At 41.6% G+C, this 12,158-nt stretch overlaps 1 protein-coding gene across 9 annotated transcripts in view; it reads right to left on the bottom strand.

Moving 5' to 3' along the window:
• Msp300 (Muscle-specific protein 300 kDa) overlaps nucleotides 1–12,158 on the bottom strand; it is an 83,036-nt gene that overhangs the window by 1,238 nt on the left and 69,640 nt on the right. For 8 of the 9 annotated variants that reach the window (XM_066747840.1, XM_066747833.1, XM_066747838.1 and 5 more), the window contains 9 exons: nucleotides 9,592–9,894; nucleotides 7,085–7,345; nucleotides 3,551–4,954; nucleotides 2,111–3,442; nucleotides 1,843–2,027; nucleotides 1,708–1,746; nucleotides 1,083–1,589; nucleotides 757–997; nucleotides 44–99 (listed from right to left, as the gene is read on the bottom strand). In XM_066747840.1, the coding sequence (XP_066603937.1) occupies nucleotides 44–99; nucleotides 757–997; nucleotides 1,083–1,589; nucleotides 1,708–1,746; nucleotides 1,843–2,027; nucleotides 2,111–3,442; nucleotides 3,551–4,954; nucleotides 7,085–7,345; nucleotides 9,592–9,894 (4,328 nt within the window). The remainder of the gene's footprint in view (nucleotides 1–43; nucleotides 100–756; nucleotides 998–1,082; nucleotides 1,590–1,707; nucleotides 1,747–1,842; nucleotides 2,028–2,110; nucleotides 3,443–3,550; nucleotides 4,955–7,084; nucleotides 7,346–9,591; nucleotides 9,895–12,158) is intronic. The other variant, XM_066747837.1, reaches the window with a different exon arrangement.

Raw genomic sequence — 12,158 nt, 5'->3', positions numbered from 1 at the left:
AAGAACAAATCTTTAAGAATATCTAAGAAGCTGAAAAACGTACTCAGTTCCGGTGCTGTCACGTGGTTGATTGGTCCCGGAAGCAGCTTCGTCGAGTAGCTACATTTGAACAAAAGAGAAAACACAAACAATAAGGTACTGTGCATGTGATTTCTACTGATAATACTAATATGAAGGCAAGAACGAAATTATCGAGAAAAATGACATTAACAATCACAAAACTATAGCATTGCGCCTAGGAAAAACAGAAAATTTATTGATTCAAATGAATATTGCTGTGAATAGGTTCATTCATATATGTGGACTTGGTTTTAATAAATAATTTACTGAATCAGAGATAAATTGAATTCATTGAATTAAACTGATCAATATCAAGTAAATAACTATTACTTTCAAATAAATATTCATTAAGATCAAGTACATTTATCAATGGACGTATTCATAGAAAAATTTATTTGAGTTACACAATTTTTATCCTCAGTGTGGTCTCTTGTTTATTTCTCTATAATTTCATTCGTTCGTGTCCAAAATCGAATGTAAGTGATTATGCTATTCTGTGCAAGTCTAATATATAACTACTCTCGCAACGTTTCCTGTAAAGTGGCAAACCTGAAGCTGGTATTTCAGTAAAAAAAAAATTGCATTGAAGAATCGTTGCATGTATTCTCTAAATTAGTGTAAATCAAATTTGATTTGGTTTCAAATATTTCGCTGTATGGGTGGAAAAGCGAAGGATGCTGATACTAAAAAACTTACGTCTTGCGAGAGTGAAGCCAACGAGGATATTGTTGTAAGTCCTGTGTCTTTGGGATCTATTCCTAGTGCCGAACCTAGTTTCAAAGCATAAATGCCCGTCAGCCTTCGGAGAGATTGAAGCCTCAACCTTAGCTCCTGAAGACGCGATCTTGTCTCTCCTTCCTCGTCCAGTAATTGAACGGCAGCTTCTTGAAGGGACAAAACTCGAGGTTCGCAATGCTCAAGATCGTTCCTTAATTCCCTGCAAGAGAAACAAAGTTATTAATTGATAAAAACTACACTTTTCCTAAATCCTTTTAGGCAAATTAATAACGATTCGGCCGTACCTAAACTTTTCGTATTTTTCTTGCAGAATTTCATTGGATTCGGTCAAGTCAATTGGCTCGCTAGCCCTGATGTCAATCTCTATTTTCTCAAGCCAAACTATTAATTCATCGATGATTCGGTGATACTGAGTATTGGATATTAGCGAGGTCTGAAGTTGCTCTTGCCATTTTCCAGCTGCAGCGCACACTTTTTCCCACCTCTCGTTGGCGACAGCTAATTTTTCCCTCATTTCTTTCCCCCTACCAGTGTCGTCCGCATGATCTGCCAAATGAGTACCGACGATGTTCAAGCTGACTACAATACTCTTATGACTGTCGAGATCAAGAGCAAATTCCCGATGATCCTGAATAACATCCTCCAAGCTCTCGATATCCGAGGGTGGACGGTTTTGCTCACTCTGAGTGCCCTCGGCAAATTCAAGCCATTTCTCCAAACGCCATAGGTCGTTGTCCAGCTGGGCCCAGTTTCTTCGTGAACACAGCGGGCAAGTCAACCTAGCGCTGTCGCTAGTGGAGAAAGAAAAATAAGTTGACAAAAGAAACAAAGATTTAAATTGGTAGATGATAAGAAGCAAATTGAAATATATAAGAGTTTGGAGTATTGGCGATTAATGGGAACACTCACTGTTCGCAAGGAAAGGAATATACCTCTGTGATAGGTGACCTGCGATGAAATAATTAAATGACGAATGTTAGTCGGATGAAAGTAAACTTGTGAAAGCAGATAAAGTTTGCATTTGATCAAAACACCCTATGTTACCTGATGTCTCTGATTTGCTGTTCTCGAGTTCTTGCCAGAGCGAGCAGAGAGTCGAATCTTCTGGTCAAAGAATCAACCTGGACGCTTTTGGGATCGTCGGTATGCAAGGCTCCGTCATCTTTGATTAGGTCGTACAGATGACGCATTAGCTCTATGGAAGATTGGCAGCTTCCTATCAATTTGGCCTGTCGACGATGAAAGTATGATTAGAATCTCAGATGTTATTAAAAAAAATTGAATTGGGAATCAATCTCTTTTGAAAACTCACGATTCCAGTGGCAGTCGATGATAGTCTCGGACCGGGCACAGGATCCGGTTTTACGACAGTCTCCAAGGCATCTAAGGCATTGCTACATTCCCTTAAGGCAGCGTCAAGCTCGATCAAATAGGCGTCACAGGATGTCATCCTGGTCAATCTAGGTAGAGTGTCCACTTGTACGGCAGTGTCTTGCTCGAATTTCAGAGTCTCCACCTGAACAGCCTCATCTACTTCGGTCCTGTTGCCAGCTTCTACTTCTTTTCTTAGACTAGCTACTCTGGACTCAATATCCTTCCATAGCAATTGGTACTCGTCCACCAGTTCTTGAACGGCAGTGACGTCATCGGGATTACTCTCCCGCATCACTCGAAGAGCAAGCTCGTCAGCTTTCTGGAGAACCTTGTTAAGGGTTGTTAGTTCACCCTCGATGTCACTCAGCTGTTGAAGTCTTCTGCGCGGGGAAGATTTCTGTTCCGGTGTTGCCAAATGCTGTAATTGCGTCAGTCTGACATCTATCTGAGTCAGGCCTACAACGGCAGCTCCATGGGCAGTGATGAATTCACGATAGGTCTTCTGGTCCCGTTGAAGAATCATAATTATGGCACTAATTCTACCAGACAAGGCTGACCATCTCTCAATTATATCCCTTATCTTCCCCGTTAAAGATTTTAAGTTATCCGGCTCCAATCCAGTCTTGGCCAATTTACCGAAGCTACTTTCCAAGATTTTCAAAGCTGGCTCGTGCGATTCAACGTCCTTGGCAATCGATTTAACCTCCTCCATCGTCTTTTTCGAAGCGTCCTTTGACAACTCCTCCAAAGAAGCCTCGATACGTTTAAGTTTTTCCTCGGTTTCTTCCAGCCACTTGTCGTGCTCCGATCCAATTTTTTCCAACTCCTGTAGTAGTTTCCATGTCAACAGTATTTTCCTCTTTCGCTCGGACAACCTTACACAAGTAATTTTCCATCTTTTCTCCAAACCTTCCATTCCGTTCTTTATGGTCTCCGTATTGAATGCTGCTTTCCAGGCATCGCAATCGCTCAACAAAATCTCGCAAAGATTCAGCACTTCGCTCACGTTGCCACTTTCCGCCTCTATCGTTTTCTGGAGCTGTTCGTGATCCTGAAGCTTCCGATCTATACAGCTCTGATCGACCCTCTCGATAACAAAGTTTTCCGATAGCTGAAGTTCGATGGAGGCTAGCCATGATTTTAGTTCTAAAATTCTCTTCTCCATTGAATTCATCGTTTGCATGAGATCCATTAATTTATTCGTTCTCGCTTTGCCACTTGCCAGCAAACGGCGCCATTTCTCGTTAACATCGTCCAAGGACCTCTGAATCTGAAGAGAGCAACATTTGGTAGAGCGAATAAACATGGAAATATTTATACAATAAACGTTATAATAATAAACATAGTTATATATAATAATAACGCACACAATACATACCTTTTCTTTTTCCAAGCCTTCAGCTACAGCCATAAGCTCGTGTCCGGTAGATCGCAACCATTCCAACTCTCTCTGCTTCAGGACCATTTCTGCCTGTAGTTCGCATTCGATACGTTTTAAGGCCTCTTCGGGTTCGTCCAATGCAGCGATATCGCAATTCTGAATTCTACCCTCTGTATCCTCAATCCAGACGGTCAGTCTACCCAGTCTGTTCTCCCATCGACCACGAAGACCACAACGTTCACTCAGTCTGTAAGCCAACACTGCTAGTTGATGTTCAAGGTCACCGTGTTGCTGCGACAACAGAGAAGCGTGTTGATTCAGTGATTTCATGTCCGACGGACTCAGGCTCTCCTTCAGCTCTTCCGTAATGCTTCCCAATTGTTCAAGGTCAACGGTAGCTTCCAGCAGACGATTCCTCAACGTCTGCAGCGAGTCAAGTTCTTCCTTGGTCTGAGCCAAACTTCCCGTAATCGCGTGGAACGCGGAACTCAAAGCCTGTCCGACCGACTGGAAGGCCGACGTGATTTTTTCAGTCTGCTCGGCGTGACGATCTTGAAGCTTCCGGATCCTAAGGAGGAAATCGCGCCAGGTCTCCAGTCCTGCTCGAAGGCTGGAGATCCTCTGAACGTTCGCCGCATGCTCCATCCGAATCGAGACTGCCAGAGCCTCCTCGCAGCCAGTCAAAAGGACCTCCTGCTGGTCTTTCAAGGACTCCGACAGAGCTTCCCCAGTGGGTACCTTGGCCAGAAGACCCTCGATCCTTTGCAAGACTTTATCCAGTCTTCTCAGGTGAATGAACCTTAGCTGTAACCTCCCTCGCTCCCTCTCCACCTCCTTCAGCCAACTCAGCAATTTGCTCTGGTCCAGCCTGTATTTCTCCCACATAGCCAGACGCTCCCTGACAGCACTATGTCTCTCCATGATCCTCGCCAAGGTCTCATTGTGCAGATTCGTGAGGGCGTTAAACTGCTCTGCTACCGACATGTCTCGTCCCTCTTCGTTTCGCGCAGACTCGATCAAGCTCTGCTGGTCCTGCAGAAGATTTCTGTGCACCTCGCAGAGGTTTCTGTGCTCCGATAGACCGTTGTAGTCAGCTGGTACGTCGCTCGACAGAAAGTCCTGCACGTGCGATAGATATTCCTCCCAAAGTTTCAAGGTTGCAGCTACGTCCTGCGATCTGACCAAACGGGCCGAGAGTCGATGATACTGCTGGAAGGTTTCGCGGAATACTCGTTGCCATAACTGCAAGACCTCGACCACCGGTGGCTCCTGGGTCGAGATCTCCAAGACTCGATCTTTGATGGACTGCAGTTGCGGTTCCGATTTCGTCAATGACAGAAGATGATTCCACAACAGCCTCAATTGCTCCTTTGATTCTCCCTGACCCACCGCTATTAAACTCTGTCGTAATCAAAAGCGTATATTTAATTAAATGATATTCTATACATATATAGTTAAGTTAAAAACTCGTGAAAAACGTCAGTGGCTAGTGCGCCTGCTGTGCTTGTGTTGTGAATTCGTACTTTCCACAATTTATAATTAAAAAATCTTACAAAATACAGTAAAGTAATTCAAAAATCCGTGAATATTATCATTGTGTAGTGCGTGTGCTTTGTATTCGTGCTTTTCTCAATTTGTAATTAAAATTACTTTTAAAATACAGTGTATTAAATCAAAATGTTGTGATAAACGTCAGTGCCTAGTGCGTATGGTGATTTTCTGTTGTGCATTCGTACTTTTCTGAATTTATAATTAAAATATATTTTAAAATTCATTGTAATAATTTGAAAAATCGTGAATATATCGTCAGTGTCTGGTGCGTGCGGTGTGCTCTTGTGCTGTGAATCGCGAACTTTTCTTGATTTATAATTAAATAATCTTCTAAAATACAATGTAATAATTAAAAAAAAGGTGTTTATCGTTAGTGCTTAGTGTATGTGATGTGTTTGTATTATATAAAGTTCAAAATATGGCTGTTTGATACGATTGCATGTAACGGGCACCCGGCTAGCAACCTTTTTGTTACCATTTTTTGTTGTTGAAATTTTAACTTTTGCCAACGTAAAAATATATACTTGCCTAACATTTGGATTTAACTAATTTTTTTAATGGAAATATTTTATTTTACTATATTAATTATGCTAGACGATGTATGTACTTGTCGCCTCTTCTTACAAGCGAAGCTTGTTTTTCGTGGAACATATTTTTATTGTGTCAATGCAATAGATCATTGTAACTGTAAAATATTACATTTAATAATAAAAAAGAATTATTTTACCAAAATCATTTTTAACATAAGATAAAAGAAGTTATATACATATGGTGTAAAAAAAGTTTAATTAACATAATGATCATTCATACTTTATTATTATAAGTCGAAATAATACTAAATACGTATAACCTCATTATCAATAACAGTGAGCAAAACTGTCAAATCGTGAATTCGGAGACCTGCATTGGTGCGTATTGAGTGTATCTCTATCTTTTTATTATTAATATGAAAGCAGAGGATAGAGATATTCTGAGATATTCTCAGTGCACACTAGTGCAGTTACTCGAATTCGCGAAAAGCCAAAAATGGGTTGACAGCGTAGTAGTAGAAAAATAACGTCAAAGCGACTAACTTCAGGGCGAGGACATCCGCCGAAGATTGAAGGAGAAGGAGAAGAATCGTAATATTTTGATATATATATAGACAACAGAGTATGAGATCTGTGGATTACGTGAGCCGTTTTTAATGTTCGAGGTATCATTCGAAAGCTCTTTGAAAACCTTCTTAAGATAAGCTATGGTTAAATTATCACAGTGCTTAATTCACAGAGATATGTCGATTTAAAAATTAGGATGGCTAAACTTGCTGTATAAGTTACACGGCAGCACTCGACTATACACATATATATATATATATATATATATACTTGCCGTCGAGACACTACCGTGTCTCTTGATATATTGTACTATAGGTCTGTCGTTGAACACCGCAAAAGTACGAAGGAGATATTGGGGGCGTTACGAATTTCCTAGCGAATTTAATCGTATAGCTTCAGCAGTTTCTTATCTGAGAATCAAGGTGGCCGTAAATCCTATCGGAAACGCAAGGCCCTCTCGACTTCGAAACTTCTGCCAAGCAGTCTCATTCAGCTGTTGCGGATTTCGTGACTGATGCAATTGCCACCGATGCTAGGCCCTACGCTCTCGGCTCGGCCCGCGGTCGGCCTTGACATAACAAATTGTTTCGGAACTACCGCGATTAAAATATAAACCTCGCGCGTGAAGGATGATCGAGCTGTGCCAAGCACCATGAGGCGCACCTCGCAATTCTCATCACGTCAGACGTGGCTTCGCCGCAATCTCTCTCTCTCTCTCTCTCTCCCCCCCCCCCTCTCTTTAAAAGAGCTCTCCTTTAAAATTCGTTCGTGGAAAGTAATTTTTAGGAGGTTGCAGGAACAGAGTTTATGGTCGAGGTGTTTAACGACGTTTATATATCGACGTGAAGTGAAACGAGAATCGATAGAGATTTGTATGAATTACCTGCTGGACTGAATCTAAGAAATTTCTCGTATGACAAAGGTCGTCCCTCGTCAGCTCTTGATCGAGAGCCCTTGCGTCAGCAGTGTCAGCGAGGGTTGCCAAGGTCTCCCGAACGTCCTCGAGTCGTTTTCCTAGGGCTTCCACCTCGCAGTGAAGTGGCCCGCTCACCCCGTCAAGTCCAACGTCCGATGCAATTTGCGCTACCAATCCACGTAGCTCCACTAATCGCTCCTTGTGCTCCGCTAGCGTTTCCTCGCACACCTGAGACAATTTTCACAGAAATCCATTAGAAATCTTAAAGGTTCAATATTAGAAAATATTATTTTCCAGAATGCATGCTTGTAAAACCTAACGAGACGAGCCTTGGACAGCGCGCCAAAGGTTTATTACGCCCCATACCTATTTATAGACACTTAGGGTGTATACCATTCGCGTCTCGTCTCGGAACAACATATATTTTACTTCCGACCGTTTCAGCTCTCTACGATCTCAAAGGAGCCAAATGAGAATTTCGTGGAAATCAATTTCCCCCTCTTTGCCATGACTAGAATCTGTGCATAACATTTTCTGTACGATAATTTGCGATAAGTCGACCCCAAAACATCTTCCAAACGCTCCCTCGTCATCTCGATGATTCATAGCTGTCAATATCTGCTCGTAAATACCGGCGAGTAAATACTGCGCTGTTTCATCTTTTACGTAGCTTGACTCATCAAATAATTTGACGTTGTGAAATGAGCACTGCATTGCCAAATTGTAATATTTATTATTATTTTAACAAAGTTTTCAAGTTTTATTTGTTAATACATTTCTTTTGTCGTTCGAGACAGATTGTCGTGTTGTAGCAGCTTTCTCTGACTCTTCAACTTAAATGGTAGTTTAATTAGCAGTGCTCCATTAATATATTAATGAAACATCTGTTTGCGAATATAGGGGCCGTACTCTCTTTGGGCGACGTTATCATGGAATTAAGCAGACCAGCTGCTCAACGATGCGATCAGTTGTGGCATTGAATCAGAAAACGAGAAGAAGGAGAATAAAAATTAACACGATACCTTTAGCTCCTCCGGTGTACACATGATTACGATTCAGACGGATTGTACTTTTCTATTCACGTCTGAATTCTCGGTGTATACGTCATAACGGAGCACGTGCTGCGCGTAGGTCTCGAAGAAGCACATGGTCCAAAAGCACGACGCACAAACACACGCACGTCTCATCGAGGCACTTTGTATATTTACACACGTGAAATTCTCTTTGAAAACAACCAGTAGTGAAAAGAAATATTTCCTTTATGCATTTTTGAAAAATTACTCGATAATAATTGAGTATTTTTAATTCGTATTGTAATCAGTCAAGACGATTTAAATGCTTATGCTTCCATTCAGCATTAATAATATTAAGTATACTTTGCGATAATCCCCTTTTTCAACAGCCTACGCGAATCTTTGTCACTGGAAACTCGTGGTGTCTTATTTTAGCGGATTTTTGATGACACGAGCGATTCGTGCTTTCATACGAAAGAGAAAATTTAATCGTATCGTTGTTTTAGGCAGAATTTTTAGTTTTGTGGTATGCCAGGGTATCGATCTGGATGGAGAATGGGTGGAATAGTGTAGAAAAAATTATAGAAAATGAGATGAATGAGAGAAAGAAAGAGAAAGATAGGGAGTGTTGTACGCGTCTCGACGCCCTGGACCAGACTGGCGTCTGGCAGGATCGATGAAACTCAACGCGTTCAATCCACCCTAAGCCAAGCGCTCATTGGTTCCCGCGTGGGGGGCCCCAGCTCTCTTAGTTACTCTATGTTCGCTCTCTGTATCTATTCATTCCCTCCATTTACTCTCCAGTTTTTGCTAAACCACCGGCCCATTCAAGGGTGCCCTATCCACCCCCACCCCCACTCTCCAACACTATACGATCCTTTATACCTTATACTATACTATATGAATACCTACTCGATTAGCAAGAATAAATAAAAAACCTGGCAAGGCTCGTGTGTAAATATTTCCGTCACAGCTTTAAATTAAAAGGAACAATTGATTGGTTGAATCGTCAATGAAAGAAGTCAAGTCGTATCGTGAAGAATTCATATAACGTCGGCACGCGGGATCGATGAGTATTTTTCGAGTAGGGAGAGGAAAAGGGGAGGGAGAAGTGAAGTTGGTCTATTCCCTGAATGGAGGTCGTCATGTCATCGTCCTATGGCGCAGGGACTACGACAAACGCCGGAGTCTCGATACTCCGCTAAACAAGACCTGAAAATCGATTCTCCTGCTCTGTGTCAAGGGGTCACCCTGCATTCGTGCAATTTCGCTCTTTCAAGCTCGCATTTTTACTGTGCATAATCAAATAAAAAAAACACTGAAGAGATCGGTGAAAATTGACCGTTGACCAGCGATTTTGCAATCCGGCAAATTAACTCACATTTTCACACTGTGCGTGATTAATGAAACAAAAAATTGTTTGTATAATCAGTAAAATATGAGATTGAACACGAGGCTTACTTTAACCTGTTTGAGGGCCTCCTCCGGGGGCAGATTTGCAGCGCTGCCCATCTGAGTGTCAAGCCAGGTTTTGACAGCTTCGCTGGCGTCACGATATTGCTGCCAGAGATTTACAGCGCGGTTATACTTGGTGCAAAGCGCGTCTAGCTCGGCTCGCGTGTCCTCCCAAGCCTGGACAGCCTCGGTTACAGCGGCGTCGACCCTTTCGCGGACCTCCGCAGCGCAGCTCTCCCGCAGGGGCTCCGCCGAGGCCCGCAATTCGCCAATCAGCACCTCCCTCGCACCCAAATCTCCACTGAGGCCCTGAAAACACGAGAAAAATTCAAATTCATCATTCAACTCCGTCCAATTCGGCTGAAACAGCAGCTTCAAAATTCGCCTGTTTTCACATTTTTAACCTATCGCTCCTTCCTGTCGTACTGTTTGTATAATAATAGAGAGTCGAGAGACCGACGAGCTTTCGAAGCTCTCGAACACGGTCACAGCTACGTGAACTAATTCTGCCCCGTGCGCCCGACAGTTCGTTAACCTGACTGAATTTTCCAAGCAGCTTGATGAATCGTCGGATCTTCGAAATTCTAGTGACTCGCGCCAAAAACACTTTGACCGATATTCTTGGCACGTGCCGTTCGAAATTAAAGAAATTTCAAATATATTAATTTTACCGATTCTTATCGTTTCTCTACCATTGACAATTTAACATATAACAACCGTGGAATGACGGTGGATGAGAGAGCGATCAATGCTGAAAGCTTATTCGGTATATCGAGCGAGTTGTGTTTAATCCGGTTTGAAAGTATAATCGTGGAGAATGACGCGAGCTAAAGCTCGTTAAAACCTGTGATTTGTAAACTGTGGCACGTGCGATACTAAAGCTTGACTGTATTTATGACTTCTCATCGGCCATAGTTCTTCAACAGATATACAACTTCTCGTAGAGCCTTTTTTTTCAGTGCTGTGAAAATCAATGAAAAGTGTGTGCAGAGTCCGGAAGTTTGCGACTTCCTGCAGCCTCGTTTATTGCGATTAATATTCAGTCGAATACATTTCGACTCGGTTCGAACGGTCTATTAATAAATGTGATCGCACGAAGATCGTATCGCGTCCATTGGTACATCATAATAGGATTAAATACAGGGTCATTGAAGCTCGTTAACTAGCCTCCTTGACATTAATTAATCAGCCGTGTCGTACTCCATCCGTTCTGTTTATTAATTATAATATTTTATCGCGCTGGATTTATTTGGAAGATAAAAAATTTGAAGTATTTGACGGTACGACCGAGAAACAATTATTTGGTGAAATTCTACGCTAGGTCTTGGCAGGCTCGTGAACGCGTTCCACGCTTACTCGAGTCAAGGCTGAAACAGTTTGCGAAAATTGTACTGCGCCGGTGGATGTGCGAGCAAACTGCAAATAGAATTACCGCGTCTTCCGACATGCAAACCTGAAGACTCCTAAGCAGCAGCGGCTTTCTCGAAGTGACCGTACAAAACTTAATTGCCGTGCTTCTCTAAACACTGAATATCTTTTAACTCACTCGAACACTGAGAAAAATCCCGCTACAACGTTGCAAACTAACGCTAACTCGTTCCTCAAATAGATCCAAACAACAACGAATCATCCTTCTTCTTTAAGCTATTTTTTCAGCCAACGATTTTACTAGTCAGTTTGGAGCAGAGGCAAGAAAAATTAGCGTGCTTTAATTTCCCTAAAAATCATCAATTAGTTGGGTTATTAGTCGAAAAGTTATCAGCGTCACGAAACGCAAGCAACGTTCATTCATGAAAATGACGTGTCACGCTCAACGGTATAGCACTTAATAGTATTTATGTTAAGCCCTACCCAGTTTCAAAATTTCTGTTAGAATTTTATTTTTACAGAAATTTCATGTTTCCTCTCAATTTTTCATTTTTCTATAACAGCAACGTTGATGCGACGATTTAACTGTAAGACTATTCTCGTGGAGCACCAAGAACGGCTGTGAATGCTGCGATTGTTATTTTAGCAGGAACTTGTAACGTTTCCAATAAAACATGCGTACATATTCTGCAAGTAATAAAAGATTCCAGTACTAAAACCATAACAAACTGTAAAAGGAAATATTAAAAAAAAAGGAGCATTTTCACTGTTAAAAATTCATCGCATTTTATGGTACGCTCTAATTAGAGCTTTAGAGTCAAGAAGATTATAGCTTAATGATTTGGCATCATGTGAAAAGTTTTTTTATTCTCACGCAGACACACATAGGGAGTTTCTCGTTAGGCCAACACGAACTTTCGACCGAAACGTATTCGGCCGAGTAATAATGTGCATAAAATACAATAGCTGTTATGCCGGTCCCGCACGAATGTACTTCCGGCTTACCTTTTATAAATGGTGCAATGAGCATTCCCAATTAAATTGTATTCAACGTTTTCTCCAATTGCAGGAAACATTTAGTCTCGATTAAAAGTGTTTCGACCGAATAAATGGAAGATAAGAGTAATTTTATGTACTTTGCCATGCAGTTTCTTATCAATTGATACGAGAAACTCAGCGTAAACTGAACTTTTACCGTAATGAAT

Source organism: Prorops nasuta, unplaced genomic scaffold, assembly GCF_024137725.1.
Source record: "Prorops nasuta isolate Cenicafe-Biocafe unplaced genomic scaffold, Cenicafe_Pnas_1.2 PNAS00003, whole genome shotgun sequence".
In the NCBI taxonomy this organism is placed as follows: Eukaryota; Metazoa; Arthropoda; class Insecta; order Hymenoptera; family Bethylidae; genus Prorops; species Prorops nasuta.
This window is presented reverse-complemented; position numbering and strand designations above follow the sequence as displayed.